A 21,871-nucleotide genomic window follows, 5' to 3' on the forward strand; every position below is an offset into this window, starting at 1 on the left:
GCACTAATCTAACATCGTTCTGCGCAGAATGTTTCGAGGATAACTTACTCGTGGCTCTTCCTGAAATAGTGAATTCCATTTCGTAGTGTACCCAGCAATGGAGTTGTCGCCCTTTCTTAATGTAAACCTATTAACTGCTATTTGTGCCTTACAGTCAACACATTTGCAATGTATCTTAGAAGTTCTTCATTGGAATAGTATTAAATCTGAATACCCGCAAGGCAAGACTCAGAGAAATGTTAAGAAAAACTTGAAACTTTAGAGTTACAGCGGCGGTCACTTCCACATCGAAAGTTCTCCCATCTAGCAGTCCAAAAGAACATTAGCGCGGAACAGCCTCAACTTGATGATGGTGCTGAGATTCCCAGATTTTCAACCAATCAAGCAAGCCAAATCTAGTGTTGCTAATGGTTACATGACACCAAGTTTGGTGCCGCTAACAGAGACAAACTGAGTTAATGAGAGGATAAGTGAATCTTGTCAGCGTAATCATGGTATTTAAAGATGGATGTCATGTTCCATTGATCCTCTACACACCCTGTAGCCAAGGCAGCATGAAGAACGCAACAAATAATGAAAGGAAAAACATCGGAGAGAGGATGCATCCCCGATGCTTTTCATATCAAATCCCTTTGAGATTTTACCTCGATTCAGCTGGTGACATATTGCACGATCATATGTCGCTCTGATAGTAGCTATTGGCTTCTAAGGAATGCCTCTCCTTCGTAGACCTTTCCAGAAACACTCACTGTCCACGCTATTGAAAACTTTCTCGAACCCGATAAAAAGCAAGAGATCCATAGCGGAAACCAGTCAATATTCCAAGATGTTCCTCGACGCGTTCTAGGATGACTTTAACTTATATCTCTGCGACAGCAGAAAACACGTATGTAAATATCTACCCAATTGTCGCACTGAACAAAGGTGTCCTTCTTGGGGATCAGATTGCCACAATTTACGAATGAATGAAAGTAGTAACTCTGCAGAGACTGCATCTGCCTATCATTGTGAATTAGAAGTCTTTCGTTAATGCCCCAGTACCATTGAAAGGATTTCGAACATCTTCAAGCTTTTTCATGACGCGGTATACGTTACTGAAATCGTTGTTATTTACGGGAACTTCTGCTCTTCTCGTCAACGTTATTGGCATAAGGTTATTTGCGCTTCTTTCTCTGCATCGACACCCAGGGTAGGGTAGGTAGATATCAGTGGCCGCGCCGAGGAGCCCAGTTAGCGCTGTGGTGCGCCGATTCCACAAACTCCTGACTGCTGTTTGGTAGCAGGGAGGCAGAGTCTATCCGGCTCGAATCTATAGAGCCAGCCCGCAGCATACACGAAGGAAAGCAGCTCTCCCACCCTGCAGCTAGAGATAATCCCCAAAGAATGGTTTACCGAGTGTCCGTAACCTGACTCTAGCTACAGCTGGGCAATCGCAGAGAAATTATATGAGGGTTTCCCTTCCTTTTCCGCAGCTTCGGCAATGCGAATTGTAGGGTATGCCAAGCCTGGCGACATGATCCCCTATGGGCCAGTGCCCCGTGCAGACCGCCGTAATCTTGAATGCATTTGCACGCGTCTGGTACAGGAGCTCTCGTGATCGGGCTATGTTATAAGCGGACCGAATTCTCCTTGACTTGGCACAGCTCGTAGGCCTTCACCATCTTACCCCCGCGGCTGCTAGGTAGTGCGAGTAGACTTGGCCCCCAACAGCCACCAGCGAAACAACGACTGTATTCACCGAATGGCTGCCAAGAGCAGAGCCTCGACTGGCCAATCCGTCAGCCCGCTCATTCCCCTCTATGTTCCTATCTCCGGGAACGCAGAGGAAGGTGACCTTGAGGATGCCGCCCAGACGTTTCTGTGCGTCTCTGCACTGGGCTACCAGCCTGGAAGATGTCGTCGTTGAGTACAAGGCCTTGATGGCCGCTTGGCTATCGGTCAGAATGGCTATGTTACGCTTGGGGCTCGAATCTCACTCCAGCCACCGAAAGACTTTCAATATCGCCAGTACTTCCACCCACCTGGAACACACTGGCGAAACCTAAGAGACCGTACGACTTGGATACACTGTGTGTATTCGAGAAAACTCCCGCGCCGACTACACAGGCCATCTTTGATCCGTCAGTAAAGAATACTTTGCCCTGGTTGGAAAGTCCACAGCAAACTTTCTTGTGAAATTCAGCTTACGTGTGGCATAGTCCGTAGGTAATGCCCAAATTTCGCGAGGTACTTCGTCTAGGATTTTGCTGCGGCCGCAGAATTAACACCCAAGGCCAATAAATTATCTTATCAATCGCAAATTGTATAGCTAGTTCACCTTGAGGAGCAATTCCTACAGAAATGCATGAAATGGATGACAATTGTCATTCTAATGTTTCCTGACGTTGCATTAGTCATTTTAACTAGTACGCAGTCGTCCGCTGGAAATGGAGAATTGTCGTTGCCACGTTAGCAATAACCATGCCGCAATATTTCAGCGACATCCACTTCTCTAGGTAGATGCTCCAAGCACTCAACAATATACTGCAGTCCATCGTAGAACTTTTTTAAATCCCCCGAAGGTAATACTATCCCCCCGCGGATTATTTCTCAAAAGTCCAAAATTGCATACTGGAAACGAGGTGTCCGCAAGTCTCACCCAGTGAAGGCTGCCAACAGAGCGGTATTATCTGCAGTACTAGCCCCGATTCTTATGCACAAATAACATAATAAGTTGAAATTCTTTGCCAAAATAGATCGAGTGATAATCTCCACTTGGAAAAGAAATCGCTCGATAGGAATAGCATCTAGCTTCCTAGTCTACGAGTGAATGATCCACCGATAGTCTACTTCCACAACGAGCTGGCAATTGATAGATATGCTTGCACCCTTAGTTGCTAGCGACAACAGGAAAAGTTAGACTTTGCCAACTCTTTATGCAGCTGCTTTTGCAAAAGCATTTCTAAATGCGCCAACTCCGGCGAGAGACAAACATGGGGAGTAAACTGCGAAGTATCTACCCTGATGGATTGAAATTCATGCTGCCGAACAGTTGTTTGCGTTCGTTGAAAATGAATAGTGAGTGGCGGCCGCGTTTTGGCTTTCTGAGCTCGACTGCAACGCACAGAATTCACAGAGGGCAAAATCTCTCTCAATGTCACCCTCAAAATGTATTGTACGCAGAAAAATTTCTTCAAAAGAGAAACCTAGGTTGCCAGCAAAAAGGACTCGGATGAATTCGAATCTGCCCCGCTTGAAATCAGAGAACAGAGTGAAGATGGAATTGACACAGCGTAAGCCAAATGCCTCCATATCCTCTCAAAGTTTCATCTTACCTGTCACTGTATCCGGACAGAAAAGAAAAAAATATTGAAAGTTCTTCAAACGAAATCGACAAAGAGATTGTCATTTAGGGCACATATAGGGAAGGACATTCCTCAGGAGTTCAGAAAGCAATACCTTTCAGCATAAAGCCGCAGAAGTCCTCTAAATGCAGAGATTTCTGGAAGTCTGGACAATAAGTCTCAAGGGGAACTTGACAATGGCGAAATCTTGAAGTATATATAAGCAAGGACAGCAAAAGGAAAACTCTATTCTAAAAGGTGGAATGAGGATGAGGCTTAGAAGTACTTATTTCATAGAGGAAAGACGTGTAACCCAAAGTGCGCGTGTTGCCTAGCCGGGATCAAAGTTGAGAAACTGACGCACATATTGGGCCCCACATTGGGTGCCTTTGGAACGAATACAAAAATTAGGAATGACCAGAATCACCAAACCAATCAGGATGGTCATTCTGGTAATTCCTAACTTTTAAATTCATTAGATGACACATCATCCTATTCTTCTTTCAAAAACGTTTTGTGTCTTTTTTAGAAACACTAATCCTTCCTTTCCATACCAGGATACAGCGCCGAAAAACTGGGAGAAATTGTCCGCGCCTGTATCTCGGTTAATATGCAGTCTTTGTGAAAAAGGATCGAAACTCATAACCAATGGCTTCTGAGAAAAAAAGAGCTACCGAATGGCATATGTTCAGAAAGCAAGAAAATACCGGTCCGGGCCCTCTGAAACTGTCTAATCAATGTAACTTGGTTAAATCACTATTCCAGACTCGTCAAGAAAACTTCAGACCTAGGAGAATCAGTCCCTTTTTCTGTGCCCCCTGGAGCGTCCTGCATGTAAGCTTGAAGTCTAGGAAACTTAGGCACCTCCGGTACTTATTCACGTCTATTAGCATGGAATGTCTCATAGTCAAAATTTTCGACGATAGGTTTTATTATTCCATATAAGTGAAGATGTCTTGAAAACAAGCCCTAACAAAAAAATACTACTCCGAAATGATTGTAAATATTTAACACACAGGACTAATTCCATCAATTTGACTTGAATTATAAAATTATCCGAAAACTAACTAGCATTTATTAATGTAGAAGATGTCCAAACAATACATTCTTACCTTTTGAGCAGTCTTCCTCCTATTCACCAAGCCAAAGCCGTCAAAAGCAGGAAGCTCAACAAGGATAATATAATGTACACAATATTCAGCATAGCCACCCAAAAAATAAACAACTAATCTAAATATTGATAGCAAAGTAACCCCCAAAATTCCAGCCATAATCCCTTTTCATTTCATCCTACTGAACTCTTCCTCGTCATCTAAACCAGGATGCCAGCCTTTCACTTAACCAGGATTGCCGAGTAAATGCTTCTCCCTCAGATTACCCAAGGAGCAAGTAACGGATTGCTCCCGTAAACAACTTACTCTAATCATATTTAGCTGCAACATTAATATTTCAATTTGGACAACTCGCCGCGCAGCAACTGCTTCCATGTTCCCCCAACCTACCGGGACAGGAACCTGGGCACCCTAGGAATCTTCACCCTATCCTATACTCTGTTTTCCCGATTATACTCCTCGCTGTTAATCATACCGTTGTATAAATAATTTCTGTTACTTGCACCTCTTTTTCTATCGACGGAAAGTGTCACCGCTGTGTCGTGTCAACATCGTTAAAGCTAACCAAATTTTCCTTAAGAAAACTCTTATCCGTGTCTATTTTGCCACCCTTTTAAAATTTCAGAAAATGCCAGAATTATTTGGGTAAAAGTATATGTGTAGGCGACAAATAGGAACGGGGGAAAAATTATAATTTCGAACCTACGATTAATGTATTCCGTGAGAGTGAAAACAGAGGGTTTTAAATTGGGAATGGTGAGAGATGGGGGTGAATTTATATTCGTGGCATCAAGAAATTTTGTTGGAGAATTGGATGAATGTGACCAGAATTAAAATGACTCAAGAGAATGAAGTGCTCTGATGAAGTCTTAAAGTCCTACTTTTTCGTGAGTAATTAATATTCTCTGCATTGGACCAGCCAAATTTTGAAGGACTTTGTGCCAAATACAAAGGAAACATCCTATAATTTCTCATATGTCAAAATTATTCATTTCAAAGATCATTTTCCAGAAATATCTTTTAAGATTTTCCAGAAAAATTCAATTTAATGTAAAAACTTTCCGCAAAACTTAGCACTAGATACTCTCAATTCCTTGCTACCGTTCGGCAAGAATGCCACTCACTTCCCACCAAAAGACCAGTAAGAGGCTTTAAGTTGTCCTAAGTCAATGTCCGAATCCCTTGCTCTCCATTCCTTTCACCTCACACCCCAGCCCAAACAAAATAATGGAACTTTTCTTCTGTTCTCGAAAATTGCCTTGGCAGGGACTAAGATTTCCTGATGCCAATAGCCAAGCCGCGGGCTTTACCGTTACCGACCAAGAGCTGTCGATCCTTTCCACACTTTTCACTCTATTTTTCTCTTCGTTTCTGCCTTTTTGTTGGAACAACTGCAGGAAATAGACTCGGAACAATGTCTTCATCTACCAAAAATTTCTTTTCGATAAAGATTGAATTTCCTGTTGATAAACTTATGACGATAATGAGGCAGAAAAAAGCGAAATGTAATTAAGTATTCTGGGTTCAAAAAAGGGAGCTAAAAAGAGGATGATGGCAATGGTTTTGGGACGAGAGAGTAAAATAACTTGAGCAGAAGATTGCGAATAATTGATGGGATTGACAGGGAAGAGTTTTTTCTCTTTTCGGTCTCACAGGACTGAGATTTTAGAGCAAATGTTACTAATTCATAAATGCAGGACGAGAGCAGGATGCTGGTGATTCGGGGATGATTGGGATGGGGTTCACTAGGTTTTTTAGTTCATAGTGAGTTAATTATAGTTAAATTATGCAAGATGGGATTTGGAGATGCCTAGTGAAGTTTGATGGACTTGGAGGCGGGATGAATCAGTAGACCTCCCCCACCCCCAAGCGAGAAAAATTTCATAGTTGGCACAGTCTCTCAATAATTTCGAAGTCGTTTAGATAGAAAAATTGAATAAAGATAATTTGATCTTTGAGCAAACAATGGTAATAAGAAGTGTCAACGCTGTTGACTGTATAAATCGGCTAATATACAGTTTGGAAAGTATGGTTGGGGTCTGAAACAAAGACTCCTCTGCATAAATGCCTTTTTGAATTGAAATCTTCCAAAGATTTTCTTCTCAGCAATTTCGCTCAACCTATCCTTTGCCCTACCTCCATAAAGATAACGGCATGCATTAAATTCACTGCCCCTAATTAAGTACTGTACTTCTAAACCCTTTTTGATAGTGGCTTTTTGTCTGGAAATCTTGGAGAAACAGGAGTTCACGAAGTTACAATGTAATTTTAAGAAGTAGATGTAGTTTCAGTGGTCCAGTGGGGTCGCATGCCATTCTCAATCCCAGCAGAGTGACCATATTTTCATCAGTGCGATGTACAATTACTTGGCAGTGAGGACTAGCCTAAAAGATCCATGTAACCCACGTACTTCTCACATTTCAAACCCAATTCAATTTTCGCAGGTCCTTCTTAAGGTTTTATATGAAACAAGACCTCCTTAAAGTTGAATCAATGTCTGTTTTTCTGTCTATCTGTCGCCAATGATGTGCTTGGAAACGGTCTTCAAATTTTATGAGAAAGTGTGGAGTTCAAATCCTTTTACGTATAGCAAGTTGCGTCATTTTCTGTACATTAGGGGCATCTGCCATGCAGGACTGCAGAGCCCCAGCAGCATCTGAACACGCGATTCTTTGAATCCTATTAAGCTTCCTTCTATTATACTGTTTCTCAGCGCCTGTCACTCGACAATAGAACCGGACGTTAGGAAGGGACGAACCGCACCTGTGTACGAATACATCTAGACAACCATCTTCGCCCTAAGACTCCATTTCCTTGGAATAGTCCTCTTACAGGCTTCTTATTCCTCAGTTCTATGCCCAGTCTCCAATTTTACTTAGGATCCAGAATCACACCCAAATACCATAGGCGTTAGGTACAATTAAGGTACCCTTGCCTTGGGGTGACAAATAGCATAATCTCCATTGTGGCAGAATTTATGTCAAGTCAGCATCTTGCAGCCCACACGTACCTTTCCCAACGCGCACTCCATGCTTTTACTTATAAGGAACTGAAGCATTCCCGACAACCATATCACCAAGTCGTTGGCATAAACGATCACTTTCGCCCAGCTCGTGTCCAATATCTGTGAAATTTCATCCATCACTATCAACAGAACACAGTATAGATAACTTACAGAGCAGCTTCCTTGTTGGCTTTTGCACAAACGGTTTCGAATATTCCAGGACCATCTGGTTTCGGATGAATTGCTTTAAAGTAGACGTGCTGAGACTCGTTTCCAAGACCGTCCTTTAGTGAATATCTATAATAGAACGCTCTCTAACGTCTTCTACACGAAAGGGGTTAGGGCGTAAAGCCTGAATTCGAAAGAACTGTAACTCCTGTAAATCTCTACAAGCTATGTGCTATCTCAACCTTTTTTTGCTGTTTTAGAGCATGGCTGGCATTATGTCATTTGATTTCTTCTGGTAGTTACCAATTTGATAGGTGCACGCAAGTGGGGCTGCATACCTTCCAAGCAAGCCTATGACTGAAAGGACTCCTCGTAGGCGGAGAAGTACGCATGGACCAATAGCTCCAGAATCTCACCAAACTTGCGACCTATTAAGAAAGGATGGACTCCTATGTTTCTTTGCCAAAATTTTACTGACATACTCGGCAACCTGCTGGTGATATTAATATTCTGACACCAGTCCATCCAGGACTCCCAGCAGTCTTTATATTCCTTTTACTTCTTCAACAATCCCAGTATGGCTGTTGTAGAAGATGCTGGAGACCTCCGTGGTGGTAATCTCTTCTAGCTATATTTGGCAGGGCAGGGGACTTTGAAGGCAGTTTCGAGTACCTTTTCAATGTCCCAGCCTTTGACTCTAGTTCGCCTGTCAGGCCAATGTTCTCCATTCGCGCAACAAAGAATTCCTTCTTGATAGCTTCACCGAACTTCCCCTAATCGATCCTCCTGTTGTCTATAAAAGAGTCAGCTCTACAATAAGATTTAGGCTGAAAAGTATCCAACTGCGATCTGAGAGCCCTGAAAGTACCATTGTCGGTTAGTAGGATGATATCAACGACCCCGTCTCAACCGTCACAATTCTGCGAGCTAGGGAAATGAAAGGTTGATGTATTGCTTCTGTTACAGACCTATAGTGTTGTGTTAATAATAAAGTCAAAGAGAGGTTCACTTCTTTCGTTGATTTCGTAGTTACTTCAAAGCGTATTCTCTCCACAAGCTGCAATGCTAACAGCTTGTTAACAATTTGGAATTCTCTCCTGCAATAGTGCACATCCAATGGTGCATTTCATCTGATGGAGCTAATCAGTCGTGAACCAGTCAAGCCGAGAGATATACACGTTCTCAGCTCCCCTCTGTTTTGTCTGTCTGCTTGACTTCAGGTTGCTGAAATTCATTTGCGGATACAGAAAATTATGCAGGCCTTTTCTGATCAGAATACATGCTCTAGGTCTGTTCCGATCAGTGTCCTTTGTTCTGTGGAATACATTAGATATTTACTTTGGAACACTTTGATGGTTCGGCCTCGTCAGATCCAAGGCTCCTGTATTAATACAATGCCGATGCCTTCCCCTCGGTGGAAAACCGTGAGATAAGCTGAGGTGGATTTCAATTGCTGTAGATTTAGTTGCACTACCCTCAACATGCTCTGCTTGCGTAGGACAATCATCTGTACCCGTCTGACCATCGATCTTCATCTCATCCAATAGCTCTTTGACGACATCGACTGGATCCAGGTCGTCGAATGGTTTCGTGAAGCAGAACACTTTCATCTTTCCATTCCTGGCAAACTGCATTTTATAGATCATCTTCCCCAGTACCTCCAGGCACTCTCTATTTATACAGAATAGAGGAGATTGGCTGTTCATCTGGGATTCCTCCGCCTTAATCACCACCCAATCATATATGGGGATCGTAAGGTTTTGAAGACGCAACAGTTGAAGGAGCTTGTTTTTATCTATGCGAATCATCGACAACAAGTTGCGAGCGACCCGCTTCATAAGGACACTCTTTAATTTGACACCCTTCTGTGAGAAAGTCCCTGAAGAATTGGTCTTTGCCTGCTATGACGTGAAACCCTCTGGACCACCTGGAATCCACAGAATCAAATCAGGGTATGCATCCCCCTGGTCCTCCTTTCCGTCCATGAAATGTTCAATGAAAATTTCTGATAGCCTGGCCGCAACACTGGTCCGTACCTCCGGTACTAGTTTACCACTATTAATTACCAGCCAAAAGTACTACTCATAAGTGACTCCTGGCTGCGTCGTTGTAAGGATTCGCGCTTGCAGAAGTTGCCTTGCGTTCAAGTCTTTGCAAACTCTGCTTTTTGTTTGTTTGTTTGGCGTTATGGTATTCCTCAACAACCGCCTAGTATTTAACCATCTCCTTTTAATCTTGCTCGTCGACAGTACCCGCGTTTTTATTCTTTGCAATCTTACTCAGAATATGTATGGCCTTCTGGTACTGGTTTTTGAGTAGGTCTCCGGCAGACGTTCGCTTCTTTGCTAGCTTCCGGTGACCGACATTCTTGTTGGTCTTTGTTGCTTCTTGCACCTTCGATATCGATGATTTCAAGGAGAATTACTGTGGCTAATATTCGCTGCGTCTATTTCGACGACAGTAGTTTGCAAACTGGAAACCGCTTATCCGCCTGCCGTCTTTCTCTCGGGTGTATCTGTTATTGGTTTCCGCACAGCGGTACTACAATTCGCACCAACTGTCCTACCGATGATGCGCCTGGCATTACCATCGCTTCTACATCTATCGTCGCTCGCTTTTGGTTTGTTAAGTTTGAGTTCATGCTTCCACGAGTAATCTGGAAAAAATGTCCTCAGTGACCAGTCCGCCACCAAGATAAAGGTCTTACTTGAAACTGAAGATGCCCAAGGTATTCAGAATCTGAATACTAGAGACTAAGCCGCTTGCTCAACCTACGTTTAGGGCTCTTCCCACCCGGCACTAAACACTCTTAGTCCGTCCGAAGACGGTTTCCAACGACTAACGTGGCGACGTCATGTGAGGAATTACCGAATTATACAACTCAAACCTGAATTAAACCAGGCCGCCCTCTTTCTAGTTTATTTTCTCATTTTTTAATAGAAGGGATCAGTGCATGATTCCCATGTTCCTTTTCGTATTGTCCCCTGTCTTTCCCTTCTATAGATAGTATACCGCACTGGCTAGGAAAACAGCTAAAACCAACTTCAACTGCTTCCTTCCTCATGAAACTACGACGCATCACAGTTAACTCAGTCTAGCTAGGCCCTTTTTTCTACTCGTAATCTAATTAGAATCTAGTCTGCCAAACTTCAGACCAAAATAGTCGCTGATGTAATGAACCAATGATTGCTCTAGTTTTACAGAAACCGTACTGCCGACCTGATAATCCCCCTTCACCCTCAATAACAGAGAAAAATCTTTTGTAAATTACCCGCTTCAGGTCTTTTCCTCATTATGTATGAAAAAGATATATTAGAGGAGAGAGCCTAGTCACCAGCACCACATTATGCCGCTCAATCAAGTCAGCGATCATGTCTGGTCTAGACTGCACCGAGAACTTCAGGACCTTTTCCAGTATACCGTTTTTATTCTACTGAAGGTTTCCTTCTCCTGGTTACCTGCCATACCTGCCATTGCACCCAGAGGTCTCTACAAGCAATTTAGCTCCTTTCTTTGCTGATTTTCATTTTCCAGGATTAACCCATAAAAGGTTAAAAGGTCTTTGAAGCACTCCAACACAACTCTATGGGAGGTTCTTCATGGGCTTACACCCGTCTCTGTACATAGGTCTTGAAATCATTGCTACTTGCTTCGGTAGATAACCAGCAGGTAGGCCTTAATTTTCTTGCCTACTGTTCTTCGGGCCACCGCTTCACAAGAAACCGATCAAACGCTAGCCTGTTGGCCATTTCACTAGTTGAATCATTTGTGAAGCTGTATTGCCCCGCGGCATTCACGGGTCGGATGTTTTTGCAACAGGTTGCGTAACTATAAAGGAACAGCTCTCCATTGGAAAGGCTGGTATTTAAGGCTTTCGTGAACCAAACTGACGTCCCTCTCCATATTGGATTTGGATGTGCGGATTTCTTGTCCTGGGATTCGCTCCAGTGTTCTAAGATAATTGCCTGGCACTCGTTTGCAGGCCGTGCGAGCCGCCAATCCAAAGCTGAAAAATATTTAATCCACAAACGGGCTAGATCCCTTATCTTCAGTCACACAAAGCCAATAGTCGACCAACGTTTTGGTATCACCAGCGCAGCTCCACTACTCGATTCTGTCAGCGATTCATTACCCCCCTGGTTTCTGAAGGGTTCATTTTTTATAACGATTGCCAGCCCTCCGTTGTAGCGCCGAACTGACAGTTTTCCGTTTGATTAATTTTCTCTGAATGGAAAATTACCATATGGATCAAGAGCAGAGCTATCCCAAGACCGAAAAATTGACCGTACAGCACTACCAGCACTTAAATGCTGCTCCACTGAAGTGAATTGTTAATACCTGTTTTCATGTCCCTGCTCTATTCGAGCTCGGAAATTTGAGAAGCTGTTTTGAACGAAAGCTTTGGAAATCACCAGGATCTAAATCCCAAATTCTCTGTCTTTGGAATACATTTCTGATAAAAATGATGACTTTCAAGAGACAATGCAGTTGTTCCCAATATTATCCCTTATGAGACTATGGTTTGTTATAAGGTTTCTGTTTGATTGGTTGAAGACCACAGCAGTTTAACAAACACAAACAGCCCTAACCGGCGCCAAATTTTAACCTTGAGCGAAATCGACTTCCCTACTTACACGACCACCCCAGAAAACTTTATCTTTCACCTCCAGCTCGTGCACCGTTATCAAGTACAAATACAATTTCTCACCAACATAAATAAGGAGTTTCATAACAAAGTTCAAAAAATTTATATTGCACTCTTCTCTTTATGCAACCAAACTACGAAAGTTAATGTCAAAACTTATCAAAGTATCCTTCCAGGACTTATGCAATTTGACTTGAATATTGTCCAGAAAGGAAAGACAGCGGAAAATAAGAAAAAGTTTTCACCGGATTTCAGCTCGCCCTTCTCTTAACTTAAGTAAACATTTTTCTGGAACGAGTATTTAATGTTACGATGGATAGGAAATTGTTTCTATCTACACAATCAAATGAAACAAATGACGAATTTTCCTAGAACTCCCTCCACACTATACAAAAAATCCTTTGTTTGGATAATTAATGCACATACGCACAATTATTTGTGAAGATTCGAGCCTTTATTTCCGGCCTATTCCGAGCCCTTGAGAAAACTTCAGGACCCTCTTTCTCTTGACACTCCGTCCTCCTGACCAGGCCCCCGTACATTTAACAATCCACCAAGAATTGTAGTATGAATTCGTTTGTTTCATTTCAAAGTGAAATTATAAACATGAATCTCGTAAAAAATCTCGAACATCCAGTACCTAACTGAAACCCTTTTCTCGTTTCAGGAACAAATTTGATGGGCGTTGCAGTCCACGAATTCGGCCATTCGTTAGGATTAGGACATTCATCAGTAGAGGATGCAATCATGTTTCCTTGGTATCATGGATACCAAATAAACGGTGAGCTTCCTGACGACGATCGATTAGCTATTCAGTCCCTATACGGTGGGTATTATGTCAAATATCAATTGGCGACTTTTTAATTCAACCCCATATTCTTCAAAATAGGTGCTAAAGAAAAGCAATGGGGTCCCTATCGACCCAATCGGCCACGAACTACGCCAACAACCACCACTACTACTACTACCACAACAACCACAAGACGGCCATATTATCCCGAACGACCGCAACGACCACGCTACCCAGATAACGATCCTCGCTACGATCCACGATATGACGATCGATACAACAGACGCTACTATCCCGATAATGATCCCCGAAAAAATCCACAATATCCGAAAAATGATCCTAGATATCCGCAAGAAGATCCTAGAAAACCTAATGATCCACGTTACCCACAAGATCCACGACGCCCACAGGACCCACGATACCCGCAGGATCCACGATATCCACAGGACCCACGATATCCTCCGGATCCGCGGTATCCTCAGGATCCTCGATACCCTCATGACCCTAGATACCCGCAAGATCCTAGATCACCACAAAATCCACGGCAGGATCCTAGATATCCACATGATCCAAGATACCCGCAGGATCCGCAAACTCCAAGACCTACACATCGCCCCGAAGTACATCCAACTCGTCATACGTATCATACGCATCATCCAACGAGGAGTACGACCACAACAACCACAACAACTCGGCATGTTAAACACAAGATTCATCCACCATATAAACCAGAGAGAAGGAAAAATGACAAACCCGATACATGTAATACCAGCTATGACGCTATTACCCTTATTCGGGGAGAACTGTTTATATTTAAGGATAGGGTAGGTAAAATGGAAAAAGTATCTTGACCTCGATTTTAATATTATATTTTTCTTTCTTTAGTACTTGTGGCGTATTGGATCTCAAGGACCCCATAGAGGATATCCTCTTGAAATTAGAAGACTATGGAAAGAACTGCCCGAGAACCTCACAAGAGTCGACGCAGTTTATGAGAATCCCAAGAGACAGATTGTATTTTTCATAGGTAAAGTTTATAAGAAGCTATGAATTCACCATACCGTTCTCATAGAGTTATGTACCCAACTCCGATTTGTGAAACCACGCATTTAGCGAGAAAACCTGCCAACTTCCAACATTCGAATGCTCTGATATCCACCTAGGGAACGTTTCCTTAAGATGACAGATTTTGGGCAGCAACTTGTAACGGCTCCATATCAACTGACTTGATCTACTTTTATCACTTATCATCTCCTCCCCATATCGCTCGAGAGGTTATCTAATATCTTCTTTTTTCCCAAGATGCTTCAACCTAGTTTTTGTCGCTCGCCTTCCAAAGAACTCGCTTCCGTTTTCTGGATCTTGCAACTATGTCTTCTGGTGGTCGTTGTATCCCTTGTTGTTTTCTCATCGCGGCTTTGAGAGAGATTTTCCCTTCGTTCCGAGCTACTACACACCTCCTCCAGTATACCACTTCCTCAATCCACTTCCTCGATGAGGTATGAAAGTCGAATGTGTAGGTAAACTCTTCTCCGGCGAAAAGCCGCAATCTTACCCTGTAGCGATAAAACCCAGATACCACAGGCTGGCAGGTAACCCACCTACCTTATGCTTATGGCCTTTCTATTGAGGTTAGAATCATGGGGGCTGTAATTGACCTTCAAACAGACAATTGGGTTTTCCAATAGATGTGTCATGTTCTTTCGAACATTTCCACAAATCTCCTACAGTTGTTCCTCCACAAGTACCGAGAAAAGTGACACTTACGTAGCTGATAACTTTACAGTCAACCCTCGATAGCTTCGTATTTTCCGCAGGATATAACTTTGGTAGTATTTCCTGTAACTCCACCGTCTGGCTAGCTGAAAGCTTCTGCGAAGATCTCCACATTTTTTCTCCAATTTCTGCCAGCCCAGGTTCGCTTATACAAAGTCATTTTGCTAGGAAGTTTGACCCCAGTAATACCCATACATGTGGCTGATCCGGTTAAACTTTGCTCTATTGTACTCCTTGGTCAAGCCAGAATCGTGAAAATTTATAGAACCATTCCCGAGCCAAACCCCCAGTTTTCCAGAAATCACTTTTTATAAGCTAAGTTTTTGTTGGGGATGCCGGGAGTCCTGAGTCCGCATCAACTTGATGACGGACCGAATGACTTGAGAAGCAGCTTACCTCCTCTCTTGTGGTACACGGAGTTAAACACCCAAGTGTTTTCTTAAAAAAAGTTGGCTGATGGTTTCGGCCAGGGCATAGGCAACTCATCAGAAGCTGCTTCATCTCTACCCTGGGAGCAGCGTGACCAAAATTGGCGACAGATGGTAATTGCTCCATCAAAGATACCCGGCTTAGTAGTGAATAGAATCAGATCAGTTTCAGTTATAATTATGAAAGAGGCACGTATTTAAGTCGATGGCTAGGATAACATACCCTAGCTAAGCTTTTCAATAAACAACAGGTAAGACTGACTGAACTAAAATCTTTTATAGATTTATGATGACGTCGGCCCGTAATATAAAAACTACCGAAAGCGTTTTCAGGTGTAGTAACGTCGAATACAATACAACCCCTGTAGATCTCCAACGACCACAGAATAGCCCTGACTCGCTGCTCTACAGCATGGCTGATATTATCCCGTCCGGACCAAGAGATTTATAGGGAGAGCAAGAAGACTGCATACCTGAGATCACCTGAGATCACACCCAGTGCGTTGTTCGCAATTTTATAGTAGGGAAAAATCATTGCGCATCTTGGCCGCGACGGTAATTGAGGCAGGGGAAATTCCGCGAGTAAGGTCTGGTTTTAGTGCCGTGTATGTGATGCGGGGCATTCGTGTTCGCCCACGTGATGTGACCATACCTCGGTCCCTACCCCAAAGATACGCAGCGACATTCCGTGCCACTTTGCTGCTGGATTTGCTCCTCCTGTGTACAGTCTTCTTGGTGGAAAGAAAATCGTTAATAGATTTCAGCTGCTGACCAGGACTGCATAACCTACAAGCAAGGTTCTAGCCGACTGTCATCCTCGCTGACGGGAAAATGTCGTTGAAGTTGTAACTTCAGAGTCTCATCGAAAAGCTCAATTAGGGACAATTCGATTTTTTAAGAAAGGATAAGTTGTTTTGTCCTTCGGCCAAAATCATATTAGGCCATGCAAAGTTGCTAAAGCTTTCAATACTTGGCAGTTATAATGGCACTGTTGTACAAAATCAGACAGTCCTTGTGTAGTAGTATTGCTTCCTGTCCACCCCTTAGTGCAGTATAGGGTATCCACACAGTTAACCGTGCTTCAGTTTCACTGTCCTCACTGTCCTTTAATCTCTGCAAGTGATAAGCTCACAGCAGTGAGGCAGTCGAACACAGACACCCATGATGACTTGGATTCGAAACCAGAGCAGCGAGGTTAGACGCTGACGCTTTACCCCCTCAAGCATTGCGCCATCCTTGTGTGGCTGCCAGTATTTATAGGAGATATTAAAGATCTCCCTAGTCATCTTCCTGAGGTAAGACAAATTTTCATTCTACCACGGCAGAAGTCTCCTTTTGCTGCGTTTTTTTTAGGCACTAGGCTTGCAAGATAACTTTCATTGCCTTATTTAAAGTCTCAACCTTTGATTCCAATTCGTCAACAGTACAATTGCTACCAATTAGAGTACTGGAAAGTTTATCGCTAATGATATGAGCAAACTTCCTTTAGTTCATCATCTGAAAATCGCCCAATAGTTTGGGAACCTTTACCACAAGGTTTATAATGAACAATATCCAACCGATATCTATCCATCTGGTTGTGCCTCCTGACAGTTTTGTTTGTGCTGTCAGTAAATATGCCGATATAAAGGACCTCTTTCTAGCTCTCTTAAATTGTTAAATCTGTAAGGCTAAGATGGTATTAATAATATAATCGAAAAGAGAATCATGTTATCCGTTGAGTTCCCAGTTAGCTTAGAGTGTGTATCTTGCGGAAACCCAAAATGTTTATAACCTGCGATGCCACAGCTTACAAATATTTTGGGTTTCCTCGAAGTTAAAAAAGAAGCTAACTGCTGTAGCTCCTTCAGTACTGCCAACCAGTCGTGAGCCATGTACGCCGAGAAAACATACAAGTTATCCTTGCAATTCGACCACGATCAAATCGTTAGAACCTAGATCTGAATCCAGAAAAGCATGTTAATGATTGCTTGCGAGGATCATGCCTTGAGCCTCCCCAAATTGGTATATTTTTGGCTGTAAAATATTCTGTTTTTCTGTTTGCCTCGAAGGCTGGTTATTGTCATACCTTCTCCAGGGCTTATTATTCCTCGGTGAAGGAAATTAGACGATAGCCAAAGCGCACTTTGATTACTGTACGTTAATATATAGTTCTCTTAGCTACTTGATTACTTCATTCCTTTCAGCATCTCGTTAGCAGTGTCGGCTGAATCCAGATTGGCAGCAGTTTTCGGTGATCGGCACCCTTCCGCCTAGCCTTGCTAATTCCAAACCATAGAATATGGTCCGCCTTTTTCAGTAACTTCAAGCACTCTCCATTAATGAAGAGTAGGAAAGCAAACTATTCTTTAAGAATTCATCCTCCTCTGGGATTGGGAAAGTACATATATTACATGCGCTTGTCGTTGCCAATGCGTAACTTCGGCAAGCAGGTTGAGAACTCATACGTCATACGGAATAAACTTGTTTTAACGCTCTCCAAGCGTTGCTAACCTTAACAAGAAAATGTGAGGAGGACTGATTCTCTCATATTACATCGTAATAGGAACTGGAAGGGGCCAATACATGAGATAGATTTCCCCTGGTCCGAAAAATTGTCAACGATATGTTCGATGACTCTTAAAAATAGGTTTGCCGCCAAACTTTTCCATATCTCCAACAAGAGTTTGCAACTACTAGCATTACATATGTCCACTTGGCCACCTCACTGAAGGACTTTAATATGCGTGCGGTGTTAAACGCCCATTGCTGTTTGCTTTTAGATGAAGTTGCTCGGTTTCCATAGCCTTGCACACCTTTGCCATTTTGCCATTTAGCGTAATCAACCTACTCTTAGACCGGTTATATTTAGCTGCAGTGTGTCTCCTGTTCAGTCTACAGATGTTTCAACAATTCAACAATCGTTTGGTATTTGGCTTCTTTGTTCTCGTCTCGTACAATGACCGCAATGGTCTCTCTATTCTTGGTATACTCAAAGTATGCATGTTCTTCTGGTACTAGCTACAAAGGATTCTAGCCGATGTTTCTGGTCGGGACAACTATTACTTTGCCCGGAAGCCTCCGACGTTAACGAAGTCGGCTTAGGTGTACCACAAGTGATATTCAGTACACCCAAGGTGACAACAGTGGTTTCCGAGCTGGAAATCGATAGTCGGCCTTCCGAAAATACCCGCACTTTGTTTTAGCGCAGAAATATTACCGACGTTGTTCACTGTGCTATAATCAACGGCCGATGTCCCCTGGCTGAACCAATTCCGATACACCTGGCATCACTTCCTCTCTATTTAACATCTTTTTCCGTTTTTAGGCTTTTAATTTTTTATTTGAAACCGAAAGTATCTAGACTATTCAGGGCCCGCAGATTCAAGACGAAATTCCCCCCTGGCTCATTCACCTTTGCTTGGTGTCCTCTCAGTTATCTTCATGGTAGAAAGCAGACAGTCCACGAGCTGTTGCTTCAGTTCATCCATCCATCAGGTCCATTTATCTTCAAAATATGATCAACAGTCAAGTTGAACACTGTGAGCTAGATAAACATATTCCCGTCCCGGCCCAACAGATTCTATTCAGACAGAAGGCAATTTCCAGAGGCAGTGTAAGGATTTGCCTGCTGATGCAACTGTCACCAAACGTCCCCACTATTGGAAGACACTAAATGATTCCATTCAGCCTGAATAGAAACCTTTTCGGCAGTGCATACTATAGGGAATGCCAAGCCTTTCGGGATAGTCGCCTTTTGACCAGTGTCCCGTACAGATCCCTAAGATCCAGTAAATATTCGTATCGTATTTATCGAAGGAGAATCAAATCTTCCCGGACTTAGCACTAATATTGAGCATGCGCCAATAACTTTCAAGTAGTGTAAGTGGATCCAGCCTCTGACCACTGCTCCAGGGCAGACAATCAAAGCAAGGACTCTTTCAGGTCAGCTTGCCAGACGGCTTAAATCTCGCGCAATCAGTTTTTTGTTAGGAATATTTGAAACTTTCCAGCAAAGAATGCACATCATTTTAGAGTGTGATTTTGAATCCTACCATATTTTATGCGTCACTCCGGCTGGATTCCTTGAATCCAACAATATGATTCGCATGACGAAAAGTTCCCCTGAATCCCGGTATGTACTTCATATAGTCCGTATAGTGCCAGTCGTATTAACGCTCCCTATGGACCTTTTTGTGTTTCGAAATCGATGATCTTGACTTTTACTCATTTTCCTTCCTTGCTCCGGCTTACTCACGACGTTAACTGATTTTTATTCGATTATCCAAATTAAGCTATTATTATAAACACACTCATTACCGTTTCCAAAATGTGGCCGTTAGTAAGGATCAGGTCAATCTATAAATAGATTTCAATTCTGTCCATTCGTTCAAAAAGAGAGGTAGGTAGGTATCAGTGGCCGCCCCAAGAAACCCAATTAGCGCTGTTGTGCAACGTTTTGATGCCACAAACTCCTAAGACCGTGACTGCTATTATTGGGAAAGGGAAGCAAAGTCCAGCCGGCTCAGATCTTCAGAGCCAACCCTTGACATTACGAAGGCAAGCAGCTCTCCCACCCTGTAGCTAGAAATCTCTCTTATGTAGGTCCCCCAAGAATGGTTTACCCAGTGTTTATAGCCTGACTCTAGCTAGTTGGGCAATCGCAGAGGAAGTGACTGGCGGCATGGTTTCCTATGGGCCAGTGCCGCGTGAAGACCGTCGTAATCATTTGCACGCGCCTAGCACAGGAGCTTCCGTGATCGGGCTTTGTTATAAGCGTGCCAAATCCTCCTTGACTATCTAAGGTCCGCGGCTGCTAAATAGTGCAAGTGCATTCCGCCCTTGACAGTCGCCAGCGAAACACCGACTGTACCCGCCGAAGAACTGACAAGAAGAACTGAATACTTATTTTTATCTTCCAAAACAGGATATCCAGTATTAGCTCCAGACTTTATTGATATTACATTCTAGCATACCCCACTGATCCTAATTGTAACATCATTCTATTTTTTCCAGAGCGACAGTACTACGTATTCAACACGAATACCCTGGAGCCAGGCTATCCCAAACCATTAACCCACCTCGGATTGCCTTCATTCTTGAGAAGAATCGACGCAGCCTTCATTTGGGGCCACAACCAGAAAACCTATTTGTTCAGCGGAACGCTCTATTGGCGATACGATGAGGACGTTAAACACATTGAGCTCGACTATCCCCGCGATATGTCCATTTGGCAAGGAATCGGCTATCACATCGATGGAGCAATGCAATACTTGAACGGTAAAATTACTCAGCTCCTTTCCTTCGAAAAAGAGTCCTAACAGTTACTATCTCATTTTCGCCGCAGGTAAAACCTACTTTTTCAAAAACAGGGTGTACTGGGAATTCGACGATAGTCGAATGCACGTCGCTCATGACCAACCTAAACTATCTGCCCACAAATGGATGCGATGTCCTCGAAAGTCGATAACAACGAATGAAATTGAAGAGACTCTGCCTCGGCAAAAGGAGCTCCTTACATCTGATCCAAACTACTCGACTGCCAGTCATTCGACATTACTGGGAAGCAGAAGTCGGTGGCATCACTTAGGAAGAACTGTGACACTGCTACTGTTCACGCCTTTATTCATGACATTTTTTACTATTAGATAATTTATATAATTAGGTCTATTTTATGTGATAAAAAATTTACGAGAGAACGAAATAATTTTGTAATTACAGAAAAATTGTATCTAGTTGTAAGCGATAAATTTAATGAACCCTTGCGGAATTTGCATGATCTCCATTTCTTGCATCGGTTTCGCTGCGTCAACATGCAAGGGAAGTAATATTAATAGTCCAATTTCCTTCTGTAAATTAATCGAATCATTTGCACTCTTGTCGCATCTACGCATATGGGCCATTCTTACATTTAATCTAGTTCGCTTTCGTGCGCATCAAGCGAATAAGGAATCGGCGGAACTGACAAAAGCTTTACTACGAATGAAACATAAATTAATCGAATTCTACAAGATGATTGTGTATTCTGTTATTTTTACATAATTTTAGTTGTTTAGAATTATCCACAAAATTATTGTTGATTTCATTCTGAAAAGAAAAACAAATACCACATTCGACTGCCATTTTTTCCAAGTAAAATAACTCTCCTGTGAAACTGTAAGAAAGAGACTCTAATTAAATTAGCGTTACAAATCTTTTTATTTGTTGTATGTTTTAGTTATATAATAAATAAAAAATTATGAAAATTATTAAAAAAGTGCTTTAATCTGAAAACGCTACCGCCACCACCCTTTACAACCCCGCTACAATCCGTACCACAGTTGATATGAACTTTCACAGTTTATACTGACTGCAGGCTCAAACTTCCTGGGGATAAATGCAAAGTATATATAAAACAATCGCCAGCTGGTGACCATTACTCTATGTCGGCCCCACAAAGAGTTTAGTTCTTGATATCGATCACCGAGAAATACTACGTAACTGACACTAAAAGATCAGCAGTGGGCTGAAAACAAGGTACTTAGTCACTCGAGAGTTGACATATTCCCCCACGACTACTGAGAGCCTTCCAGTGTCGCCAGTACTTCTGCTTGGAATACACTGGCGAAACCTGGGAGACCATACGAATCGAATACACTGTATGTAT

At 42.6% G+C, this 21,871-nt stretch overlaps 1 protein-coding gene across 1 annotated transcript in view; it reads left to right on the top strand.

Moving 5' to 3' along the window:
* LOC119654363 (matrix metalloproteinase-2-like) overlaps positions 1 to 21,481 on the top strand; it is a 529,164-nt gene extending 507,683 nt beyond the window's left edge. The window contains exons 6-10 of the mRNA XM_038059709.1: positions 12,920 to 13,078; positions 13,142 to 13,866; positions 13,928 to 14,069; positions 20,242 to 20,505; positions 20,573 to 21,481. Coding sequence (XP_037915637.1) covers positions 12,920 to 13,078; positions 13,142 to 13,866; positions 13,928 to 14,069; positions 20,242 to 20,505; positions 20,573 to 20,877 — 1,595 coding nt within the window. The 3' untranslated portion in view covers positions 20,878 to 21,481. The remainder of the gene's footprint in view (positions 1 to 12,919; positions 13,079 to 13,141; positions 13,867 to 13,927; positions 14,070 to 20,241; positions 20,506 to 20,572) is intronic.
* The last annotated feature ends 390 nt before the right edge of the window (positions 21,482 to 21,871 follow it).

This window comes from Hermetia illucens, chromosome 4 (genome assembly GCF_905115235.1).
Source record: "Hermetia illucens chromosome 4, iHerIll2.2.curated.20191125, whole genome shotgun sequence".
In the NCBI taxonomy this organism is placed as follows: Eukaryota; Metazoa; Arthropoda; class Insecta; order Diptera; family Stratiomyidae; genus Hermetia; species Hermetia illucens.